The sequence below is a fragment of the Opisthocomus hoazin genome, chromosome 1 (assembly GCF_030867145.1).
Source record: "Opisthocomus hoazin isolate bOpiHoa1 chromosome 1, bOpiHoa1.hap1, whole genome shotgun sequence".
NCBI lineage: Eukaryota > Metazoa > Chordata > Aves > Opisthocomiformes > Opisthocomidae > Opisthocomus > Opisthocomus hoazin.
The window spans coordinates 147,295,812-147,322,244 of NC_134414.1; the positions used below are offsets into that span (position 1 = coordinate 147,295,812).

General features: G+C 40.8%; 1 protein-coding gene across 1 annotated transcript in view; it reads right to left on the reverse strand.

Moving 5' to 3' along the window:
* PTPRO (protein tyrosine phosphatase receptor type O) overlaps positions 1-26,433 on the reverse strand; it is a 154,843-nt gene that overhangs the window by 43,899 nt on the left and 84,511 nt on the right. Inside the window, 8 exon segments of the mRNA XM_075440599.1 lie at positions 1,018-1,211; positions 3,666-3,786; positions 6,213-6,412; positions 9,120-9,281; positions 10,280-10,726; positions 12,371-12,523; positions 14,518-14,676; positions 22,825-23,098. Of these exon segments, the coding sequence (XP_075296714.1) occupies positions 1,018-1,211; positions 3,666-3,786; positions 6,213-6,412; positions 9,120-9,281; positions 10,280-10,726; positions 12,371-12,523; positions 14,518-14,676; positions 22,825-23,098 (1,710 nt within the window).

The window sequence follows — 26,433 nt, forward strand, 5'->3', positions numbered from 1 at the left end:
GGACAATATCAACTCATTTTCTAATGAACCGCATTAAGTCTGGAAGATGACATTACTTCTAAGATGACTCGGATCACTCAGGTATTAATCTAATTGTGCTGACTCATGATTACAAGATATTAATTACTCATTTGGTAAGTTATTTTTGTTTTTAATTTCCTTGGAGATTTATGTGCTAGATTTACAGTCACATACCCAATTACAGTTAAGCTGCTGTAGCCAAAATGACTCCACAAATGGTATTATGCAAATCAATTACAGTAAATCACTGTGGCTCTCACAAGCAGCAAAAGTTATTGCTATCATTTTTGCATACTCTTAACTTTCTGAACAACTAATTTCAGCTGAAATTGCTTGCTCTCTTGTGCTACAGTGAAGTCTGAATAAAATCTGTTCACCTTCTATAGGAAATAACGGAAAGGAAGAGGAAAATTTCACTTTATTTCTGCAAAGATGTGTGTGCGTGTACGTGTACGCGTGCTCTTCTAGGGATCAGTCTCCACCTAACTGAAATCCTGGCACAAGCCTTTGTAGCTTCAGAAACACGAAGGCTATTTTCACAAGAGCATCTCTGCAGCTAAGCCTTTCGGATGGCACATTACAAGACTAGCCCGCAAACCCCAAATCCATATTATCAATATTAATTACGTAGATAAGGCTTTGGACTACTCCCCCTGAGGAGATGATGGAATTCTTAAAACCCTGACTGACAAACTGACCCACAAATTGAAGCTGCCTCTGGACTTGCCGAACATGCCCATTTGTCAACAAAAAAAAGGCTCATCTCCTACCTCATCGCTTTGCTTAAAATTTAGCATGGTTCAGCTGGCATTCCCTTAGTTTAGAACAGAAAATGCCTCCAGCATCCTGGTCATTTTCTCTGCTTTGCCTGGAAAAATGTGCCAGGCCTAAAGATATATATACACATTCACGGCAGAAAGGCTGGGCAAAGAAATGTTGCAAGGTGCCATGGCCACACAGGCATGGGAAAGCAACATTCAGTAATGGTCACTTTACCACAGAGGCAGTTAAGGAGACGGTTGCTGCTATTTCATAGTAGGTTGTCCACTCCGAGGTCATCGTTGATGGGTTGAAGTAAAACATTTCTACAACATATTTCCTGAATACCCCAAGGAAAGGTCTGTTCCAGCTCAAAACCACAGCAGTGGGTCCCAAAGGGTAAAGCGTCAGATCCTTTATTCCAGTGGGCACTATAAAAGAGAAATTGTGGTTAATAATGTGTGTGTTATCAGTTACACTTTATTTTAAAACTAGACCTTTCCTTAACCAAGTTCGATCTATTTCTGGTTTGCCTGTGACTTTAATTCCCAAGAGCTTCCTTGTCAAAAGCAGTCAAATAACATTTTTTCAGCATTTGTTCTCCAGTTTGTTATGTCTACTTTTTCAGAAACTACTACAGGCTACTTGGCATTGCCCGCTTAGCATGAGATAAAGCACAGGGCTTGCTTCTTCTTAAATGGAGGGTTCCATCACACTTCGGAAATCAGCATGTTTAGGAGACATTTTGAGTTTCTCAAAAACAAAACCATCAAAAGCCATAACACTCTGGAGGATGAAGACCACAAGGAAGCACAGTTTTTATGTCTAGCCCTCCTTCCCTGGGGAACCTAAAAGTGCTGTCAGGTATTGCTATTCTTCCCTCACAGATGATGACACTCAGAAAGTGAAGTCAAGTTATCTGAAGAATGTCACGTATGGGTCAACTTCTGCAGCCTTCACTTGTCTGGAAAGCAATTATTCCTCATGCTTAACTGAGGCTACTGAAATCAGTACTTTGCTAACATTTGCAAGCGTTGCAGAGCCGAGGCCAGCACCCAGATTACTTCAGCCCATGTTAGGTCATGATCGCCCTTCCCTTCGTCATTTACCACATCTTTTCTTTGCTAAAGTGTTAATACTCACCCAGTGAAAGCAAAGCTTAGTATAAATATGAGGATGATTGAATACTTTTAAAAACGTATTTTATCTTACTTCAGTTTCATTCATCATTAATCACCACTTATAATTTCACAGAACAGTTTGTTTTGCAGTTCTATTTTAATATCAAATTCAATATCCTGTTATGAAATGAAAACTCATACAAGTGTTATTTTACTGCATAAAAACATTCCCTTTATAACGAGAAATGGATGAGATGTTTTGTTTAGAAATTAATCACCATTTTGAGTTTAGTAAGAACCTTTTATGGTTGTGAGGCGACACAAAAGTGAGAAAATAAAGGAATTTATTTACTTTGGGAATACATGATTTTATTTTCCCAATGGAAATGGAATTTTTGAGATTTCTGAAGTAACTACAGTGAGAAAGAAAATCAAAAGCATTTATAAAATTTCTCCAATGATACAGAATTTTATAATAAAGGATGTATATTTTTTTACTTTCTATTTTTTCCTTTACTGAAATATACCATACTCCCTTTTCAAATTTTAATTCAGACCCAATTTATGAAAATATATAAGGAGATTGCCTAGAATGAGAAGGCTCTCACCATATTCACTAGTCCACATACTTGCTTTCATTCAAGGATTTGATTCTTAACAGGTTAACTTTGGTTTTTTTCTGTTTCACATTCTTCCTTACATCACAGAGAGGAAGCAGAAAGAAAAATACTGAAGATCTCTAACTGAAGACCTCTAACTTTCAGCCACCTGCTCTCCTACAAAGCAGACTATTTGTCAAAAGGAGAAGCTGGGTGACTCAGGTTAAATATTTCTGTGCAAATGTAACTCTATACACTCTTTCTCTTTGCCCTTTCTCATCTGCATACATTTTGTTAAAGTGGTAAACTTTACAAAATAAATGATACTGAAACTAAAAGTTACTGAATTCTATGTTAAGTGACTCTATTTAGGAGCCTGGTGGAATTCTGAATTACAGCATGGGACAGCAGCTCTGCCTGTTGGCCATAAAACCATGTTATTCAAAACATTACTTTCACCCTCAGAGGGTTCCTCTTCTCTTCAAATCTCAAACCAGAGAGCATCAAGATCCACCACTAAACTCAAGCAAATCAAGGCATACACAATTGAAGATGGTGATGGTCATGCAGTATTGTAGGAGATACACCAGCTCTCCTGGCTATTAGCACTGTGGCCTTCAGACTGGGCCACATTACATCCTTCATAAATCACATTCGCCACAAATGTCTTAACAGCAGTCCCACACACTTCATGAGACAGTGGGAATGAATCACCTCTAGGACGTGCCCACCTCTCTCCATGCACCAAAGACCACCTGCAGCTCAGGCTGGCTACACGTAGTGAGGCGACTCCCACCCTAAATGACACAGACCACGAGCACTGCTAGAAACAAACGTATATTCAGGTATCCAAGGGTGAAGACGGCTCTTTCCACGGGGCGCTCTGTGTGTGAATCCTGGCCATAACTGCTCTCTAGTTAGGTTTGGTACTAACTTAATATTTAAAGGTGAAATAACTGTCTTCCAGAGAAGGAGTATTTTCCCCGCTTCAGTAGTGGGCTAGACAATACAACAAAAATATTCCCAGTAAGTGTTCGTTACATTTGAAATAACTAACATCACAATTCCGAACTCCCTCATGGGCCCTAGGATTTCATGAGTATATTACACATATTTCAGAACAAAACAAAAGAAACACATTTCAAACAGTAGATGCAGGGGTTACCAATAGAAAATGTAACAGGATCAGAAGGCGGTCCAACCAACGGTCCTTTCCGTAAGTAAACCACAACTTGGTACTGGGCACCAGGAACAAGATTTTCAATGAGGCTGCTGCTTGAATTCACCTAATAGGAGGGGAGCACATCAGATATGAAGTATTTACTTGGTTAATTAAAAGAATGTTGAGACTGTACTTGAACTAGTCCAGTTACAAAAGGCATGATTTTGAACGCAGGGTCATCAGCAGCTGAAACCCCATTCATTAAGCCCAAAACGGCAAAACTATGACAGTGGTCAGGACTGACTTGACAAATGATCCAACTCGGAGAATTACCCTTGCCTTGCTGTGTAAGGTCAGCGGTGACGCTGCAGACCCGCTTCTTCCTACTGTCAAAGTTTATCAAAATATTCCGGCTATATTATTCTTATTCAGGTGATCTTATTTAGGCTGGAGTGCTTAGACCGTGTGTTTTCAATAAAAGCCTGAGGTTTCTCATGGGCCACCTGACTCATCTGCAGCTGTGTGAGCTGAGAGCAGCATTAGAGGAAAGCTGTCTTCAGAATGCAGGTGTTCAGTGATCGCACGGTGAAATCCGAGAGGACTCGCTCTCACCTCCCCTCCACAGCACTACAAAACCTGGCTAAGGGACACTGCGATACTTCTTTTCAGTCTGAAACGTCACCGTTAAAATTTCTGCTGTGGCGCACCAGGTATTGGTCAGAGCTGGAGGCAGAATGCCTGACCAGGTAACTCCTGGTCTGATTCAATGTGAAAAGTCTTCTCTCCGGAAGAGCCAGCTAACAACAAGTGCACAGAGCAGCTTTGAGGAAAGGACTTCATATACCCCTTCTAGAACTGCAGGCTGATATTTCCTACTAAGATTTTCTTTGCAAGCTTTCCCAAGCCTGTCTCGCAGCCACCTTTACACCGGTGTTGTATCACACTGCACGTGACCACATCAGTGCCAGCAGAGATTTAGTGAGGAAGGGAATTTGTCTTCAACAGCTGCTTTTGAAAACTAAGTCACTTTCAAATCATGCACAGTGGCAGAAACGGATAGAACTCTGCAATGAATTTTGCCCTTTGCAGCTTGTCAAGGAGAATTCACACCAATAGGCATTAATAATTCCAGGTACAATAAGCTGATAAAATTTGATCAGAAGCGGTATCCATATTTCTACTGACAAAAAAATCAAGTAACTATATTTAGACCTTTCTGCCTACATGCAATAAACACACATTTACTTTTACAGATATCTTGTTTATTCATGGATTATCTTTAGGTACTTGTTTTTGAGTTTGTAGATTAATCTTGTATTATTAGCTTTAATCATATATGCACATACTTGCTATCTTTGTTTTAAAATCACGTACTGTATTGGTTTGCTTCCTGATCTAATGGCCGCACTTTTAATAAATCAAAGGAAAATAACACAAGAGGATTACAAGCTGTTTCTGAAAGAAACTCTCAAATTGTCATCTAAAGACACTTCCAAAAGTTTTCAGTTCATGGAAAGCTTGGAATAAAATTCAAAATATTTTGTCAAAGGTTCATTTAAAAAGACTTTTTTAAAGGATGCAGACTCCCTGTATTAACTCGCTTGCAGGGCTAATCACATAGTTGAAGGAGATGAAGATTCACAGGGAGTGTTAGCAGCCTCCTTCCATTCCCATGGGTGAGCTGAGGGTGCAGCCAGGCAGCGCTGCAGTCCTTTGCAGACTCCTCCATCACACACATTTAGAGAGTCAGACAGAAGTTGTGGCACTGCTCAGAAAGCAGCCTTATCAGCATCTTGCTAAGGTAACTGAGATGCAGGCTAGAACCTCTTTCTGACTGAGGCCACAGGCCACTGATCCATCACAGCCACAGGATTTGGCGTAGGGTTGCTCTCACTAAGGGTTTTCAGGTAACAGAAAACTGCCATACTTTGGGGTTCAGGATTCTTGATCATTATAAACACGCCCCATGCAGCAGCCTTAAAGAATCGTGGTCCATCCAAATCACAGGTAGTCCGAATTGCTACTGACTTCTCAGTGCTGACATCTTTTTTTAATGGATGAAAAGAAAAGCTGACTTCTGATCACCTCTAAACCTCCAGAAAGTTTACACTCTGATTCTGTATTCTTATGCAGGATATCTAAGAAAGAAATTATGCTAGTTTGATGATAATTATGCACGTGAGCACTCTGCTTAATACAAATGATTACACCACATGCCTAAGTGTTATTAGGACATGGCACCATTTTGCCTACTCCCACAAAAATGTCTCGAAGGATACAACATAACTCACAAGCTCAAAGGACTGGCCACAATCAGTCCAACAGAAACACAGTTTTAACACTACTATGGTTTACTGCTCACTTTCATTCCCGAAGGCTGTGCTCTCCCCTCTGCATCAGCCCCGTCCCTTTGGACTTCAGCAGGGAGCAGCCACGGCTGCGCTCGGCAGCCCTGAGCCTGATAGAGCCCTTGGGCACGACGACCCCAAGCAGCAGGATGATTAGCTATTTTTTTCCTCCATTTGAAAAGGCTCCAGCTTCCACCCTTACCTCAGTGCAGTAGTGTTTTTCAAGCCTCTGACTCTCCTTTTGCTTCCGACAGGTCAGGGAGACCACAGAGACGATGGTGCTGTTGCCGCCGCTCTCCGGGGATGCCGTCCAGGCTGTCAGGGCAGTAGTGGAGCTCAGCACCGTCACGGTCACGTGCTGGGGCTTTTCAGTGAGCTCCTCTATCCATTCACCTGTGGGGCCTGGGACATGTCCCAAAAGCACATGTGAGCAAGACACTGTACGCGTTTGAGGCACATACGTTAAAAGACCCTTCTTTCACGCACTTGTTTACTACTAGTGAGAGCGGCTGGACTGACAGCTGCCCACCGCCACAGCCCTCAGGCAGCGAAGATGGCAGCCCCCAGGAAACAGCCCGTGGCCAGTGCTATGTCACCTGTAGCGGAGCAGATGACGAGAGAAATGTCACTGTTTGAAAACTCGGACTGCAATATTCTGTATTGCTTATCAGAAACCACCCAGCAGTATCAGATTTGCTCCAAGGGAATGTTTAAAAGCAGTGATATTCAATAACAAAGAGATCATTGGCAAATTCTAAAGAATAAGCGCACAAAATATTTTGCCTTTCCTCATACTAACATACCCTCCAAGCGTACTACAGCCTTCAAGCATGAAAATCAAGTTTATAGAGATCACCAGCGTGAAGAATATAATTCTCCATCAGACATTTTGAAGCACTTGGTAAGAACACAGGTTTAAATGGTGATAAAATAATAATCTGAAAATAACTTCAGCTAGACTTGGTCAAAATTTCAGATTTCATGAAAACCATCAGCATTTGTTGTCACTTTTAAGGGATGCTTGTGACAGCTCTCTCCTTGACATTCCTTCCTCCACGTAATTCTAATGGTACTTTATGTTTCTTGAGAAAGTAAAACAAATGCTAGAGCAAGAATATGGTGTAAGATCAGCCTGTAAGATTTGACAACCCATACTACTATCTGGGTGCAACAAAAATGTTGTGTAATGCAAGCCAGTAATGTGACAGGATGATTCACTGACCAAGTGATACAACAATAAGATAAGGCTGAAGCTATGAGCAAAAATTATTCACGACAGCAGACCCACACCTACTCCGGTACAAAGAGGAACTCGATCATTAGATTAGTCTCTAGAGCCAATGGACGTATGTGTAGCTCTTACTATTCAGAAATTGTTTCAGCATTGGCATTAAGGGAACTGAGCTTCCTCATGACATGACCCAAAGCTGTAGTCCCCACACAAAAAGCCATCTTGATCAGACTCATGAAGAGAAATGGAAAAGCAATTTCACCTTAAGAGTACTTGTGCTCATGTCAGATTTGGCACACTACCAGAAATATGTACGAAATCCATCTAAAGTACTAAGGATCTTGCATTTGACAGAACACATAAGACAACTGCCAAGAATCCTCATCTGGTTCTAAAAGCCTGCAAAAATAACAGACAAAATCCAAAACCCCAAACATTCTCATGTACTACATGGAAAACGAAAATATTCATTACATTCAAGTTCATCCCTAATCTAGCAATCTACACACCCATACTTTGGATTAAGATCTTCTCATTTCTCTCACGTCTCTGTCCCCAGTTCATAGACTTCATGGAGGACACTGTATTGCATATTGTTTAACGGAAATAAGTCACACCTTGTAAAATGGAATGACATTTGGTACTAATAGCAATGCTGCATCGTATATATACTTGTATACTTATATATACTTTAACACTTTCCATATAATGAAGCTGTCTAATAAATATCCCTAAAGAAAACCAGAAGAGAGTGAAATTACAAGAGCAAAGACCCTTTCTCTCATGTTCTGTTTCCTCTTTCTCTTTGTTTTCAAGTACTGTTTCTTTCAACTATAAAGTTTTTAAAAACATATGAGCACTAGTAGAATTCAGTTACATGCAGTCAAGCGTTATGATGAATTTTAGCCTAAATAATTAGTATGTGTAAATGTTATGAGCTACTAAAGACACAATTTTTGTTAGTAGTGTATTTATGTACTAGAGTACAATTTTAATGAGTATTTCTGCCAGCCTTAGCTACCATGTCTTGTTACAGCATTCATGATTCAGGGGAGACACCATCCTTACCTTGCACAGGTAAAATAGTGCTGCAAGTATTCCCCTGTTCTCATTGTATGGGCATTTTTTAGGATATATCTATTTCCTTTTGTAGAAAAAGGTACAAGGGTGACCACAGTCATCAGAAGGATAACAATCTGAATTCACCAACACCTGTCTCACTTGCTGATCTAATTGTCAGTCATGATATTCGTTTACGCAGTAGTGTATTATTACTTTGTCTTTTACTAAATCTTCAGTTAAGAAAGCCTGGGATTCTACAGGGAAATAATAAATTACTTTTTCTCCTCTGAATTTAGCAGGCTGAACTATTTCATCTACTGTAATTTGCCCTGTGTTCTCTCAGAGACCATGTAATTTCAGAGTTCAGCGTTTAATTGTGCAATTCCCACACTCTCAGCCCGATGCCCTTCATCCCTAACCTGGTGCACACAGCCTCCAGGAGGAAGGAAGCTAAGTATTTTCAAGAATCTCTATAACCACCGACTTAACCCTCAGAATTGAATCCTCTCTTTGAAAGATGCAAGAGGGGAAACCTGTTTCAGTGAGCCACTTCTGAACACTGGGCAATGGCTCTAACCAAATACCTCACCTGCTTTCAGTGCTTAGCTCTGCCAAGACAGCATGATGAAGGCCCATCCAGGCAGGACATAATACATAACATCTCTGCACTATATTTCCTTCTCTGGCACAGGGAATTCCAGACGACCAGACTCCTCTGATCCTGCAGCAGATGCCATAGCTGCCACAGTGGTCAAACTCTGTGCATTAAAGTTATATCAGTCTGGGAGAAAAAGACAGATTTGTTGAGATACTTACTGATGTAAAAGCTAAGTGTTTTTGCCGATTGACTTCCCCGCACTTCACAAGAGCCAGAGGAGCTAAATGTTGTTACAGACAACTTATATTTTCCTGGTTCTTTCAGTTCAGCAACAAATTTGTGAGTGTCCTCACTTACTGTCAAAAATTCCGTGGAGTTCTCTAAGTCAGGGGGAAAAAAAAGTGTGGATTAATTGAAATTTGAAAGGCTCCAGCCACTGAGAAAATGATTTATATCAGAAATGCTAATACTCTTTCTGCTGTGGGATTAAAAGGCATCCAAAAGGACTCAATTTATGTAGGTAGGTTTATTTCTTGCCATCAGCACAAGAGTAATTAATGACCAAAGTTGCAGTATAGGTATAGAGGAACAATAAACCCAGGCCAAATTTTCATTCCGTAGAAGGAATGATAAAATAGGGCTGCCATGAGTGTGCAAGTGAAAAACAGCACAGCACAGAAGAAAAGCAGCTTCCAATTTTATATCTATTGCATTCTTATTCTGCAAAAAAAAGCACTTGCCCTCAGAGCCGGAAGGCTTACAAAAACTACTTGTCAGGAAAATAAACTCAATTGGATAAAAATAGATTTTAAATCAGAAAATCTTTAAGCAACGTGGTTATTATCTTGCAGCTTCATCACTTGAAAAACCTCCCCATTCTCCACCACAGCCTCCTTATGGCCTAAAGAATACATTTAGTAGCTGTCCTCCGAGACAACTGTTAACCTGAATGTAGACTACCTTTTCTGTATGCCCCTTCCAGTCGAGGTCCCCCTGTGAACCTCTCTCGGTGGCAGACAAAATCACACGGTGTAATGTACCTTCTTCATCTCAAATTTCTGTCAGCTGATTTCTCCTTTCTCCGATACCAGAATGGATTTACAATCACTGCAGTGTAAACAGTGCGGCAATACACACAACAGTATCAATCTTGTTTAATAAAAGAGAATTGCAAACTGCAATTTACCCCTCCCTTACTTTTCTGACGCCCAGCCAGAACTAGATGCTACTCAACACCAAGAAACTTCTCCAGAAATACAGGTGATCTAACAATGCCCTCTGAAGCACAGTAGTGGGTAATTAGTAATTCGCAGAGAGGACAACCACCAATGGAATTACAGAAAAGAGGTATGAAAAGGGTGTAAAGGCTCTGTTTTACCTTCCCTTTCAATATTGATATGGAAGCCATCAAACGCCGTAGGCGGCTTTGGTGGTAACCAGGTCAGCACCATTTGCACAGGAAGGAAGGAGGGGGGCTCTGGCGTGAGTCTTACAGACGTGTTGACATCATTGGCCTCGTAATCATTGGAAACTGCATTGACAAACTCCTCTTCACCCTCTGACGACTCAGCTTCGTTAGACCACCAGTATGGCTGCGACGTGGTTTCATACTCAGTGCTGTTATAGCGAAAGTCTGGCCAGGCTGCAGATCTGTTTGCCGCTGGAGTTTCAGGTGGGTTGTCAGAAAAATGGCCAAGTTTTTCTTTCCTTATGATTTCTTGTGGTCCCATGAATGATTCTTCCGCAAAATTCCCGCTGTGCTCTTCCCAGTTGTTTCTGTTGATCGGTACAATCTGAACAGAAATGTTTCGAGGTGGGTAAGGAACTAAAAAAGAAGCAAGGGTTAGTCTTTTAACAGGTATGTTCTGTGCACCTTACGATGTTTTACGCCACCAGAGAAATACTTTTTGCAGCAAAACAATGCATCTAGGGATATTTTGAGATAACTTGTTCTTATTAAGATTCTCCCTTCTCTTACACATACTTCTAGCAGAAGCAATTCTAGTGGGATCAAGATGAGTGTAAACTCACAGAAGAATCACGACTTAAGAATAGCAGGAAGAAAAGCAGATTTGAAGTCACAGTAAATCAGACTTCAGAGCTATTATAGCAGCAAGGCTACTCAAGTGTGAATTTGTAAGAGTAGATCTTCATTTACTTTACTGTGTCTTCCAGAATGATCTTGGTCATGGGAAAAAACACTTCTGTAGAAATGAACTGAAAAGCATATGCAAAACTAATATACGGCATAGGTCATATTTAAAAAGTACAGCCTTCACGTTGCTGTAAGGCTTTTTGCATGCTTTTAGCAGTCACCTTTTCACAAGCATTAAATATCAGTTTAGATTTTAATATTTGTGAAAGCTTGATCGTAAGATTTGGGTCTCCAGAAGACAAGATTCTGGCACGCAAAGAAGTCACTTCGACTTATGCCAGGAGGTGAACACACAGCATTTTGTCTGACTTACTGTAACTGCCTGTCTGTCTGTACTTACACATGGTAAGTGCAAGAAGCCTCTGCAAATAATTTTGATCAGCAGCTTTTAAGCTGGCACTTTACAATGCAGGAACTTATTCACCTCCCCTGTCCCAGCCACAGCCACTAATACAAAACCAGACACTACAATCTCATTGTAGTTAATGCAAAAAATGAGGGATGGGAAGGAAGCAGGAAAGAAAACTGTGATCCTGTTGGTTGCATTCATGTGGTTCAATATCTCAGCAACTATATTTAGGATCCTTAGGACAGAACTCAGCTGGCTTGAGTTGGCTTTGCTCTGTCCAAGGCAATGAACCAAGATAAGCATATTCATCTGAATGTTTAGCTTTTTGATTTTACTACTGGTTCATTTCAGTTTGGACCCTGGAAAATGTCTGTGGTCCAACAGATTAATGGAAAAGTTTTGGGCACTGTCCCAGGACCAAATTAAATTAGTTCTGGACCCTGAACAAAAGCAATTTTGAACCTTTGCAACATTGCTGTCTTGGAAATTAAAAGTTCATGCTTCAGGGCATAAACTGGCCGCCAAGTGGGGCAACTGACATTCTTCTCTGTGACAGAAGACCGCACAATGAGGAAGGCCTTCTCCAACAGTTTAGCTATGATTCACTGCGCAAGGAGACAGACCAGTATAGATAGATCAATAGTATGCTCAGTGCGGCTATTCCTGTGGCTTAAAAACTAATTCCTAGCACAAGGCCTAGGATATCTCACGTGAAGCAGAATGTATTTTCTAAGCAGCAAGCTGTATGACAGAAACACTCCTGCAAATTTCCCTTTGCTCTGTATCGTACACATAACCCTACATACCAGCTGCAGCATCCTCCTCCCATGCTCCCAGCCAGGAGCAGCTCCCTGGACTGCTCCCACACGGACCCCTCCTCTCTGTGGGATCAATCCCCTCCCCACAGCAGAAAGGAAAGCAGCCATACATACTTGGAGCAAATGGTACGTAACAATTTTCTTCACCTGTTCTGTGCTGTTTGGGCTCATGCTGGACCCCGCTGTATTCCACTAGCGTGCTTTTGTTGAAGGTTGCTTCTGAAACCAGCTGAAAAGTGATGTTACTGTAGCATATACCCGGTAGCCAGTGATTGAAAACTGTTTTGCCTTTAAAGAAATCTGCAGAAGGTTTAAAAAGAAAGAAAGAAAGGAAAAAAGAGGAAAATGCATTATATGTTCACTTTCTGATAATGCACCTGCACATGCTGCACTGGCAGTGTTTCAGATGTTTAAACCTTGCTCAGCCTGGTCTGAGACACGAAATTCTAATAATTCAGTTTGCCAACATTTTTCCTGGCTGTCAAAGCCACTTTGCTACAAAAAAAAAACCACCAAAAAACAAAAAAAACCCACCAAAAAACAGCACAAGAAACACAAACTACTTTTCACAGGAAAGGGAACTGCATCTGGCAACCTGTTCCACCTGACACTGAATATCTCAAAGAGCATCTGACAGTTTCTGCAGACCTTTAACCACTGCACGCAAAAGCCTCTTTGGTCTTTTGCTGACTGAGGCATAACGCTCTGGGTAGATGCTCAAAGGGCCATCCACCGTGCAACCAAGTGCACGCCACGGCACTGAGAGCTGAGCTCACATCCACCATCAGTACACGTGCGGGCTGAAGAGAAGTTGCTTCAGGCTATTTGGCTGCGGGAAGGAGTGTGCGAGTTGATTAGTGAATCTCTTAACTCAGGTTGACTTTCTTCTTTATTTCAAGCTGCAGCATTACAGTCCCTGGAACCATGTATTCGCTGCAGAAGAGAAAAACTACTGCCGGTACCCCTTTTGCTCTCTGGAAGGAGGTCACCTACTCTTTTGTGCTATGATCCAGAATCACCCTTCCTCACTGGCACTTCACAGCGTTGAAAATGGGATTTCTAGCCCCACTTTGTATTGAAGCAAAGGGACTCCAAAATTTTCTGATCTCCTTCTGGAGATTCCTGTCTCCCTCTGCTGACTTTAGAGAAAGCTTACAGTGACCAGACTTCTACTTTGGGAGCCTCAGTTTAGTGCTTCAAACTCAAGCCAGCGCCTACGGGATTGCTCAAAGGCATTTTACTGCCAGTATGGAATGCTAAACCGTTGGGGTTTCAGGGCCCACTGCGTATGCAGGTGCCTTTCTCACCTCTCAGGATGCTTTCCATGAGACAGTCCCATTTGCATCTCTGAGACAGATGCTATGCTTAAGTTCTACTGCAGGGCAAGAGGGAGTTCAGTTATAAACACATAAACAAGAAAGTAGAATTTGCTCTAGTTAGATTGCTCAGATGGCTAGATTGGTTGTTTAAATTGTTTAGCCTGACTGTCTAGATTGTTAAATTGATTTCCCTTGATTAGATTCTTTTAAGAAAATTGAAATTTATAATATGCAGCAGGGTTTATTAGCTCAGGGACAATACTGAATGCTACAGTAAGATACAGGATAGTATTATTAGCACTGTGTCACCGTATGGTGGTACAGAAATACCAGGTTTAAATCCTGTGCCAGGAATCGGGTATACTGAATGGGTTTCCCAGCTCTGGGGCATCCCACAGCTCTCCTATCAGCTATTCACCAAAGAGGAAACCTTGCCCAGAGGGAAGAGGAGGGGAACTTTTTTTAATGCTTTCAGCTGGCACAGAATGTCATCCAGCGATTCCACCAAGCATATCTACAAAGCAAGAACATCTGAGTTTTGGGTTCCTTTCCTTCTTCCTTTTATTTTGTTTTGGATTGTACAGCAGCATGAAGGGTTAAAAAAAGGTGGAGATTTTTTTTTATTTTAGTGTACGTGCTTATTTAGAAGCACCAGAAATTGAGGATCCCTTCCCAGGAGTATTTCAGAACAGATTAAAAAAAAATCCAGACCAGCCAGTCTTTCTCTACAATCCCAGTGAAAGGAAGCATCATTAGAAGTAGGATGGGAAGCAGGTTTAAATCCAAAGTGAACCGCCAGCTCAATTCAAAGAACCATCCCTTACTTTGTGGTATAAAAGTTTATATATAAACAGACACATTACCTGAAACACAAATCATTACAATCAATACATGTCAAAACCACACCTAAGACCACTGTTTAAGATGTTTCCAGCAGAGTTAGCATTAAGTTTTAGTGGAATAGTTTCCTCCTACCTTTGTACAGCATTGTTCGGTAGTCTTTTCCTTCCCAATAGCTTATATTTACCCTGGTAAAAACATTGTACTTCTCTGGGTACTGAATTTCAAACAACACTCCTGTTTCTGGAGATGGTTTGTAATCATAGATAGAAACACTGCTCACAGGAAGGGGTTCTAAAGGATATACAAATAAAAGGAAAAAAGCAAGAAAGGAGCAGATTAATAGGCAAACTGAGCTCTTCACACATACACACCACCGATGAAACAAATGGTTTTGCTAGGTATGGCACAGGCACTCTTCAATCTACCAGGTGATCTGGGGCTTCACAGAGGTCTGGGGCAAAGCTACTCGGGACATTGTCAAAGCCAACACTTGTGTGTTCCCCCACAAAACAATTTATGCTCTTGATGCTTACACTTTAACAGAAAAACATGCTTATTTGCCATAAAAAATAGGGTAGAAATAGCAGTTATTACTTAAGCACTCGCTTACCCCAGTCATCACCCCAGAAGTATTTTTTTCTTTAATGCTTGCCAATCATGCAAAAGTGCCCAGACAAAACCAACAAAACACTCGAAATTGCTCATTGGAATAACTGTGAACTTACAAGATTAGCTGAGAAACTTATCAATATAATGGCCAAAGGAAGCTACCTGAGTGAAGATTTTCTATTTTGATACATATTCATTTCTTTATTTCATGGCTAATTACACAGTCCCCGTTCCTACCATATCCGAGAGGGCCACCATCTTCAACATATTATCCATACCAAACTTCTACAAAATACAGCAGTACCACTACCATTATTTTACAGATGAAGGACAAATGTACAAAGAAGTAAAGTGGTTTACTGGAGGGCACAGGGGAAGCCTGTGTACAGAAGGGAGGTAAGTGAGGAACTGCCGACCCAGTGCTCTGAACTCTGAGCCAGGTGGGTTATAAAAAGTAAGAAAAATAGCCCGTGTCCTATGATGCGACATCTATATTAGTGTAGCTCCATCAGCTAAGGGAAGTTGCATCCATTCACTGCAGCTGGAAGTCCGTATTGTCACTAACGATAATAGAGTCATAGTTTTATTCAGCCTCCTTTATGAAAAAAAGATTAAGAAAAACTTAGCCTTTTGCTCAATGCTTTCCTCAGTAAGAAAAAAAATGATAGCAACCCAACTATACATTGGTTAAGATGGTCAAGCAGACATTCAAAAGGAGATTATAGTGTTAGCTGAAATTTGTCATACTAACATATATTAATAGAGCTAGTTAATGCACAACACCCTCAGTAAATACGCCTACAACCTTATAAGTATTATCATGCTGATTTAGTTCCTGCACACTGTAGGGAAGAGACTGAAAAATTCAGGCTGTTGATTATCACAGCCTTAGAGGACACATCTGAGTTGCAAGTTCTGCTGTGATATGCCTTGGAGAAAAATAAATAAAATATTTTTCCCCATAGAGTCACAATGAGCAAGAGAAAGGGTAGATGAAAGGGAAGAGCAGTATCAGTTTCAAAAGTGGAATTATCCCACAGAAGGTGGAATAGGTTAATCAAAGATGGAAGAGCAAGACTCTAGTGGAAGCAAAAATTTAATCCCAATTAACAGCACAGTATTTTCACCATAGTACTGTTTCCGGATGTAATGAGAAGTGGAGAAGAAAAAGCAACTAAGAACAAAAGCCACAGATGTAAACAGAATTTCTACCTCAGTCGTAAGAAGAAGTTGCGTGGTCATTTTCAACTTTGTCACAGTGAAGGAATGCAATTTCGTGGGATTACTAAACTGTTTCTCATGTCAAAGACGCTTCATTAGATTCAGGTAAATATCAGTATATTTGTACATTAACCCCTTACAAATAGAAACCCCCAATCTCACAGATACCAACAGGCACTTTAGTGATGGCATCTGTGAAAATTTTGCTGACAATTTGTGATAGCCTAGAAATAAACAGAAGTAAAGCAGATCACGGGAAACAAAGCCTATCCTCTTTCCGCTGAGGCTTTTCCCATCACTTATTCTGAAATAAATAGTTGATCTGACCATCCAAATGACCAGAGGGTTTATATCACAGCTCACACAGCACATGATAGTAGTTTAAATGTCAATAAAAATCTCTAAATAGCACAACTCTCAGAAGCACTCATCTTTCATGTTAGCGGATGCGCCCTGGGCTTTCTTCTATCTCATTCACATCTGAGGTCTCCTTATTTCTGAAAGAATTACTGAAACTTTCTTCTGTCAGTGATTAAATTACCCCATTTATTCCTTCCTACAACAAATCAAACAAAGGATGGAAGTTATATTCATTTTTAATCCAAATGATTTTTCCTCCTGATGCTTTGATTTAATTAACCAATAATTGAATTAAGCAGTAATCACCACAGACTCTCTTTCTTGTTATCTTCCGCATACTATCCTCTCCTTGCTCATGGCTCATGTTAGCAGAGCAGCATGAGTGATCTAATGCAATTTAAAGAATCTGCCATTATCTTACTTCCTTCAGCACCAAATCTTCACATCAAACGCGATTTGCACACTGTGAAATTAAAAGGACACTCTGCAGATAAAAATAATTTTCTGTTTTCACTTACTAACAACTCCTAGGTTTATTAAACTTAAAGAATATGTAAAATGTCACTCTTCACTATCTATATTTATAATTCAGGGCATAAACAGTCGGATCTTTTTAATTTTACAATTTTCAGTGTTTAGGATCCAGCTTTTCGCAGAATTCAGTGGTTCTCAAGAAACAGCCTAAATAAAGTGTAATACAATACTTCAGCAACCTTAGAGCTTTATAAACGCTCTGCACTATATTGATATCTGAAGTCGTACTACAGAAGGGACTTAGAGGATCTCAGTGTCCCTTTAGCAGCATGTTTAAGGCACTTCTTCATATACAATATCTTTATTTTTAGACTTGCAAATTACATTAAACACACATAGACAAGCTTGCGGGATCAAGACCTAAATCTATCTTTTTTCTTAGTGTCTCAGAATCTGCTGCTCCTATAGCAACTGCTTTCCCATTGTATCTGTTTATGGGAAAATTTACTTCTGTATTTCTCGGGGACTCTACAGCATTTTGTATTTAGCACATAGCTTGCATTATAGAAACATCAAGCTAGCATAATAAATGCTGCTAACCTCTTCCTCAAATTCTCTGGAAAACTCTGGATACTAACTCCTCCCTTAATGCATTCATTCTATGACAGACACAGTAATGTTTGCCATCTGGGGTGGGGTGGGGGAAGTATTTCCATATCTATTCAGTCAGTGGGAGGAAGTCATAGCCACGGTAAAGCTTCCATTATGCTATAAACTTTAGGGATCATTTTATCTCTTGCTAAAAAGCAACGATTTTATAGATTAAACATCTGTTGTTTAATACTTTAGGAACATGATGTTCAATTTATGATATGTAACAGTGGATACTATGTGCAACTGCTTATGAAAGGGGAATGTAAGCGATGGCGATGGTAGTATCAGAGCAATGATGGTATATACTGTTATCTCTAGATTTCCACAGAAGACGACAAATAAAAAGACAATAAAAACTGAAAAATAATGTTGTCACAAGAACAAAAAGATGTATCTGTTGTTCCTGAACAGATCTAGCCCAATAGGTTACATCAGCCTTCCTATGGAAATTATGGCAGGAAAAAATACTCATATGCTTGCAGTTCTTTTTGTTTCTTTGATTCTGATGGAGAGGGTTTTTCACCTTAAAAAGGGGATAACACGGTTTGTTTGCTGGGGAAAGCTGAGCGCTAAAGGACCTAGATATCCTTCGGAGTCACTTTTCAAAATTAGGACTGCTGCAGATAGCCAGCCTTTTTAAAGAAGCGCCATGTCATCCTTCAAGAAAGAAAAGCACAAGGGGCTTAAGTTTTACATTTCATTGAAAAAAAAAAAAACTTCTGAAGCTTCTACTTCAGCAGCTCTGATCCATTAACGAGCCAGAGGAAAAGATTTGACCTGCTGAATCACTTCCTGCAGCATCTGGCACAACGACAACTGAGCTTTAACTAGGTCTAATGCCAACCGCTTTCTGAGTGCTGCAGAGAGCAGAGTCCCAGGCAGCAGGCCCGCTGGCCTCTTGAGGAGAATATTTTTTGCAGAAGGCACAGAGGAATTACACTCCCTAAAGGGAATATATTTTACAGTGATTTATGTAAGGAACCATCAACTTTTGAAACAATGAGACATTTACCACTCAAAACTCCTAATCACAGGCTAAAATAAAAAGTCAGGCAAAGCTGCACTTAAATACCCTCAGATATACCGAGATCCCGATTTCTCCAGTTCCCATCAGAGATACATTTTTCCTACAGCACACAACAGCTTTGCAACGTACTGCTTTCCCCATTCCTTCAAATGTACAAACATTTTTTCCCTCACAACAAAAACTGACAGTGAATTTGAGGGGAGCAAAAGAAAAGGCTATGTGGGTATGAGTTACCCTAGGAAGAACAAAACAAGGCTTCAATGCTGGGAAAATGGAAAATGAGTGAGAATTTCAGTCACTGATTTTACATCTGTGCTCTTCTCTCCTAAACTACTTTAAGACCAATTAGTAACAAGGCGGAACTTTATTTCAAATATTGCAAAACTATTAATTATCTAAATAATAATTAATTATACATAAACATTTTATATAAAAACAAGTAATTATATAAATTCTGGAGTTCCTTCCCTCCTGCTGAAAAGCCCAAACTCCAAGAGCAGAACAAAGCAGGGTTTCAATTATTGTACTTGATACCAGAACTACTTCTAACCGTGTCCAGGCCGAAGACTGGAAGGAAGATCATTTTGATAGGCACAACACAATTGCACACACAGGAATCTGGCCAGGATGGCGAGAGTCACACACTTATTCTTGTGAAAAACATCACAGGGATCCTTATTATTAAGTGCTCAGGGTTTCGGTTTTCTGCTTCAAGGAAGTACTGAGCCCAATTTGCTGAACACAGTTTTGCTACAGAATCAGAAGAAAAAGTGTTATTTTGTGCTCAAATTCCATTTTACAGGTTTCCTATCCAAGAGTTGAATGCGTCCTGTTCATCTGTTTTGATTAACATGAGAAAACCCTGAAATTATTCTAATAAGAGACAAGCAGAAAATAAACTGTTCAGTCTTGTAAAGAAGACCCAAATTAACAATACAAGCCTCAAATGGTAGCATACATACATGCATTTATATAATGTCATTTTTATGTGTACATATTTCTGTACATATATATTTATGTGTATTTATATTTGCATATATATAATCATACATGTGTATGTATGATGCATAAAATACATATTTTGTTAGCTTTTAAATTGTCTTTCTCTTGAGGAAACTTTTTTTTCTGGACAGAAACCTTGGAGGGGTAAAACAAAAGTATTCCTTGACTTCAGTGGGATGAAGTTTCAACCTGTGAAGAGACATACCTTTTTCTTGCCAATATGCTGAGAAGCAGCACATCGCTGAGGGATGTGAACAGGAAAAAGGAAATGTCACCAAGATATACCATCGGAAAGCAGAGGTCTTTCATGACTCTCACTGAATATCTTAGCAGGCAATCTCTTTGAAGGACCTTGCTCTCATTTTGACATGCACAGTTTGGATACACACCGCTCAGTGTGAAACTCGGATCACCAGCATACGGCCAAGCTAAAAGACCACATCTCCCTGCACAGACTCCTTTGCAGACATCAGGAGGTCCCAGAAAACTATTGTGAAATATCAAAGTACAGCCTTGGGAATAACCACATTGGCATCACTGGCAATCTTGCTTGATTTATTTTGTGGCAGCCTAATGAATGAGGCCAATCTGCCACCGGTAAAGCTCTCCTGATACCAATGAAATTAGAAAAGGAATTAATTTGGTCCTGGAAGCCAGTTGCAATGTGCCATTTTTTCACGTGTAGGTTATAGATGGAATAAATTAGATAGTTATATGTCTTTGCATGGTTAAAATAAACTGAAACTGTTAAACAGGCAGAGAGAGCATATGGCATGAAGAAAAATATGAATCTATCCTAATTATTGTCTGCCAAAAAAATCAAGTTAATTAATAGTCAGAAAATTATGTAAAACAGGCAGTGGACAAAACCAATAAAAGGAAAAATACAGAAAGAAAAGAAAAATCAACTATCACCTCTCGCAGTTTTGTAGGAGAAGCCAGTGGCCACTACCTGAGCTTTAAGATCTCTCCTCAAAAGCACTGAAATACAGCTTAAAAGGCCCAGCCTGCCACACTATCTTTCCATTCCAAATTTACTTCCATTCCTTCAGCCCTGTGCTCCAAAGACGAGCTATGTCAGTAGCTGCGGCCGCTGCCCGACAGCCAGCCCCTGTCACTCTTCCCGACAGAAAGCAGGAGGCAGGCGACAGGGCCCCTTCTCTTGCGAAGCTCACACGCTGGCAACAAGCTCTCTGTGCCCAGCACGGCATCCTCCAGCGCTGCCGGCAGGAATGCCCTTCACGGGAAACGTGAACCGGGCTGCCTTTCTGTTGAGGTAAACCCAGTGATATTCGCTGCTCCCTTTTCATTACACGAGTTCCCCAAGCAGCGCTGGCCGACTGCCAAAACCACCGGTTCCAAGGTCTGGGCCAGCAGCAGGAAACCCCGAGATGCTGCCAGCACAACAGCCTAAGACAGGTGGTGAAGAGGGGTGGGCTCCTCTCCAGCAGAGAGGACACCGTCGAGCCTTGGGGAAGGCAGCGCGACGTGGTATATGTCCCTTGGACCCACCAGCCTCACGCTCTTTCGGGAACACCCCCCGAGCCAGGAATGGGAAGTCTGGAGCTGGCTTCGATGGGCTGAGTGACACCGGCTGCCTTCTTCCTTCAGAGCTTCCCCGCACAGGAGCGTGTGTTCCATCTGCCATCCCGGATCACACCTTCCCCTGCTACCAGTGACCCTCGCGGGCTCTGGAAATCAAACAGCAATGAGCCCTGCTGCACAGCTGCAAGTACAGCGTTCAAACCCCACTGGAAATGTGCAGTGAGGCTGTTTTTTCCATTGTATATGACACCTGATGCATCCATTATTTTCTTTTAAGAAAACAAACAAATCATAAAATAGGAAACTGGATTAGAATTACTACTTTGCAAGGTTAAAGCAGACAAAGAAAAGGAAATTCAGGCTGCCTATGAACCCTTAAATTGCTCACTACACATATATGTTCTTGCTCATATGCCTTATGAAAAACTTGCATTACCCAACAACACGATATTTTTCCCACAGGACCCTTCATGGTTGTCCTCATCAGGGCACAACTTGAGCATACAAGGGAAGGCTGAAGAATGTAAAGATGATGCAAAATCTGGTTATTCCTAAGTTTCAAGCACCTCACTCGGTAACATATGAGGGTACTGTAACATGCTTTGACTGTTCTTGCAGTGGATGGCATTCCTCACTGACAGAATAATAGAAGTACCCAAAATCATAACCATGCCTCATCTGCAAGACAGCTAAAACTGTCCACAGATCCTAAGGTGCCCTTTAGAGAAAAAAAAAACAATCTTGAATCTTCTTTGATTCAAGAAAAATCTTAAATCTTTGCAGCACCCAAATTAGTTTTATCTGCCTTTTTTCGAATCTGACTTCTTTATATTCTACAAATTGTTTTCAGGCTGGCACATGGAAACAGTTATGGAGCAACAGCAGAGCCAGAAATACATCAGGAATTACAGAGAAATCTGTGGTGCTTCGCATAACGACACAGCAAACAAAATCACACCTCTTCCCCATAGTCAATGCACCTGGAGGTAGTAAGAGACACTACTACAAACATGGTCTCCATCACAAAAACCTCCAGCTGTACTGGCAGAAACACACAGTGACTACCACCTGCTCTCCAGGTTTAGTACTGCTTCCATATATTAGCAATCAAAGAACATTGTTATAGCAATTGAAACAATATACCTCACCACGTAACAGGAGTGCTTACACTGAAAAGTCAGTTAACACTTTTTATGCCTTTTACTACATTTTTGGAACTCCTAGTTCAAAGGGTTTAGGAAGAACATCTGGAAAGGAGGTTCATCCATCGCTTAGTTCAGTATATTAAACCTCCCCAGTCAGTGTTCAGGAAGGGTCACTGCGGGGAAACCCACAGCTGTCCCTTTCTTCATGCCCAGACCTTGTGAATTTTCACTCATGAGCCTTCTCCACACATATTCCCTACCCACAGGGATTCATCCTACACACAAGCAGGACCTATTGAAAACAAAATAACCCCACCCAACCTTCTCCACAAGAAGAACTTCTAGGGAAAACAACCACACAAAGCGAAGAAACAGAAGAAAAAAGAATAAGGTGTTACTTACTGGTTAACACAGTGATTGATCTTGCTGACTTGGAAACCATATTTGAGTTCACTACCAACAGAGTTACTATGTAATATAGGCCATGGTATTTGGCATTAAAAACCACAGGGGCAGGTAAAGTGCTATTGAATTCTTCGAACTGGAAAAAGTAGTTCTTGGATTCTCCAGCTATCTTCACAACATATACAGAGGATGAGCTCACCACATCAGATGCTTCCAGGGAGACAACGATACAATTGTCTTCTCGGACAGCAACCTGGAAAGGTTCTGCATTCTGCAAGACAAGAATAAAGACTTTGCTTAAGTAAAATTTATTATTTCACTTTTACGCATTTCCCTTGGTATTCATAGGCTATTCCTGTTATATTTGCGATAAAGTTATGTTTCATATTCTGCAAGACAGTTAGCATCAAATCCTAACAATTTTTTCAGAATACAATTCACAGTCAGCCAAAGCCCACAGGAATCTATCAGGCCAGTCTCTCTGCAGTGGGGGCTGGTTCCTCCCGTGTGCTTTCTGATGCTCTGGCTACTCCATCCCTTACATCCCGAGGAACAAAGCCTCCACCATTCTTTCCTGACAGAAGGTGGAGCAGAGCAGAAGCAGGATGAGATTTTAAAAAGGGTACCAGGGGCAAGAGGACTTCCAATGAAGTCACAAAATGCAAGTCACTTAAATCCCCAAAAAAGAGATGATTAAATCAAGACTCTTTTATCTTGCAGAAACAGGAACATATATTCATCAGTGCAATATATTCTGAAACCCTGCAACTGAAGAGAAATTTTGGGCACTGACTAAGCTTTTCCAAATATGCTCGTTCCAGCAAGTACCAGGTGATAAGCAGCTCTCAGCACTACGTCCATGGCTTTGGTTCGCACTTTTCATTTGCTAAGATACACCATTTCATTTTCAATATTTCTTTTCTTAGTAGTAGAGAGAAAGGAGCAATTTAACCTTGTTTTCATATATCATGAGCATGTTAAGTCATTGCCAGCTGAAAACACTTTCCTTTTTATTAATTGCAAACCAGCTGCCAGCAAGAAGCATTTGTTCTCTACAGGAATTTCAAGAGTTTCATGGTAATTAATGAGAAGGAAAAGTTCAAGCTTTAATCAAGAGTTGCCTTTTTGTTTATTAGGCCATGCTGCTTCTGCTTAGAATTTTTTTACTACAGAGAAAACTGTAATATCTGCTGTGTTCAATTCCCAGCTCCATGGTATCTCTTTCTCCTTCATATTTCACAGGCTGAGAGCTCTAGTTAGTGGGCAGGGTGGGAAACCATGGCTAGTTTGCAACTTACTTATTCAGTCAAGTTGTTCCTGCACCAAAGAGCTAGACACCTTCTTCAGAGAGTAATTCTAGCAGCTTGGCTACCTCCTGTCTTCTACTAGTTTTGTTTAGTAGGGATTCTTCCATGAGAATAATCTTTTTTTGGATTTACACTGCTGGAGCCAGGCTCCCTATTTGGAATCCACACATATGGTGTTGCCACAGCCTGGCTTTGAAAAAACTCCCAAAAATCCCCAAGAACAAAGAATTGGTTCTAGGACTGTAAAATTTTAAACAACTGTAGTTTGCCTTTACATATATTTATGCTTATATCATTGGGCTTTGAGACTTCACAGTGTCCCTAAGGTCATATCTGACTATATAGGCAAAACTACAGGCTTGAGAAGAAAGGACCCCAGCAAACCCACTCATCTGACCCAGCGCAGAGAACAAGGTACCAAGTGTAGAGTAAGCCCAGCTCAAACAGGATAACCAGCCTGGACAGCTTGAAGCCTGAGATTAAAAATCCAGGCAATGCAATTTCAGATGCTGATTTTGAGGTTTGCTTTGATTAGTCTTTTACAAAATGGCTTTCAAGTTGCTAAAATGACACAAGTCAATGTTATCAATGGATGAATACTTTAGTGTGGAATTCTGGGTAATTTTTCACAGATGGCAGAGCAACTGCTCCAAAAAGTTTACAATGCAAGACTACAATTATGCAAAAGCTTCCATGTGTTTTCCTTAGCCTCCGCTGAATTCAACAGGCTTACCCTTGAGCAGACCAAAATATCACATTTCAAGTGTTTGTATTTTGCCTTAAATCCTGATCCAGCATTTGGATCCACACGGATTCAAACTTTTAACTGGGGATTATGTGTAGATCTGGTCAAAACCAAGTAGAGATTCTTTTATCCTTCTTCCTCCCCATTCTCCCTGAACTAAAAACATGTGTAATGATTCCTTCTTCAGCTCTCCCAGCACGGGAAGACAGGAGGAGAAAGGCACCCACAGACCGGCTTTCCAGCAGCATGGACACTATTGTATCACAGAAGGCATGGTTACCTTCCAAGGCCAGGCAAGGAAAGACAGACCTCATTCAGCAAGGTTATTTCTACATATTGAGCTTGAAGTGCATGTATAATCCAACAGAAGTCAGTGGGTTTTGACCTTCCAAAGCCTTGCATATGAATGCTTCACTGGAGGAAAGAGATCGGTGTTATCTCTAAAACTCCTCTAGCCTTCCCTCGGCTTTGCCGCTGAACTGCGTGGTACTAACTTGAAGTGCCTACCTTGCTATGAAGAGACAGACAAGAGAGACCAACAAATTTATATGTGCCAACAAACAGTTCAAAGCAAGCTCCTTGTGTATGGTGGTATTATAAATCATTTGTGATGTTAATCAAGTACAGCTGGAAATTAAGCATATAATTGCAGAGTTATAGTCACTCCTAGGATATAATTAGGTGCTTTCAGACTGCTCATACGGGGTGTGATTTTATTCTTTGATTCTTCTATGGGTATTGTATTAACCATGTTGAAGACCGTACTTTCATTTTTGCCCTCGCAATGTTTTCTTGAATTCACAGCAAGTACCATTCAGTAAAAGATCCACTAACCTTCTTCAACAGTTCTCACATAATTAGCAGAACATGCTAGCTAAATACATAGAAATCTCACAGACATATGCTATTGTTACCTATGACAACACCTAACTGGGGAAAATAACTTCTTCTGAGTGCTTTACGTCCTAAGCATGTGGGGATTGTGAAATGATAGCCTCCTTCCTTCCAGTGCCTGTGGCCAGGTGCTTTTGAACCACTGGCTGTCATGATGCACGGGCGTTTTTTGAGTGACATCTCCTCAGCAGCGGTGTGGCTCATCCATCCCACGCCTGCGCCCACCTGCACAATGCTTCCCTCCCTTGAGGGGTACCAATTCTTTTCCTTGACTATGTGGCCCTCTTCCACACACCTGGAGGTGCCCAGGCTTTTAAACTGCTGCATGCACCGGACACATAGCTTGTGGGAGGCATCTGTTTATTATCCATTGGCTCCTGAAATAATTTTTATCCCTTCATTTCAGCTTCCAGGTTTGGTTTACAGAATGAAGTGGCAGATAAAGGATGAACAAAAAGGCTTGGCAATTAACATGTCATAAGATGAGATCAGTTCCCTCCTTCGGGATATGGATTTCACTTTGGCAGTGTTTTGAAAGAACAGACCATTCTGAGCATCCCATTCTTCACATAGGATGAGATGAGGGTTACCAGCCACGACCAGGCTTGTGATTTTGGGAAGAAGGCTAGGAACAAACCTGGGTATTTTTAATTAACACTG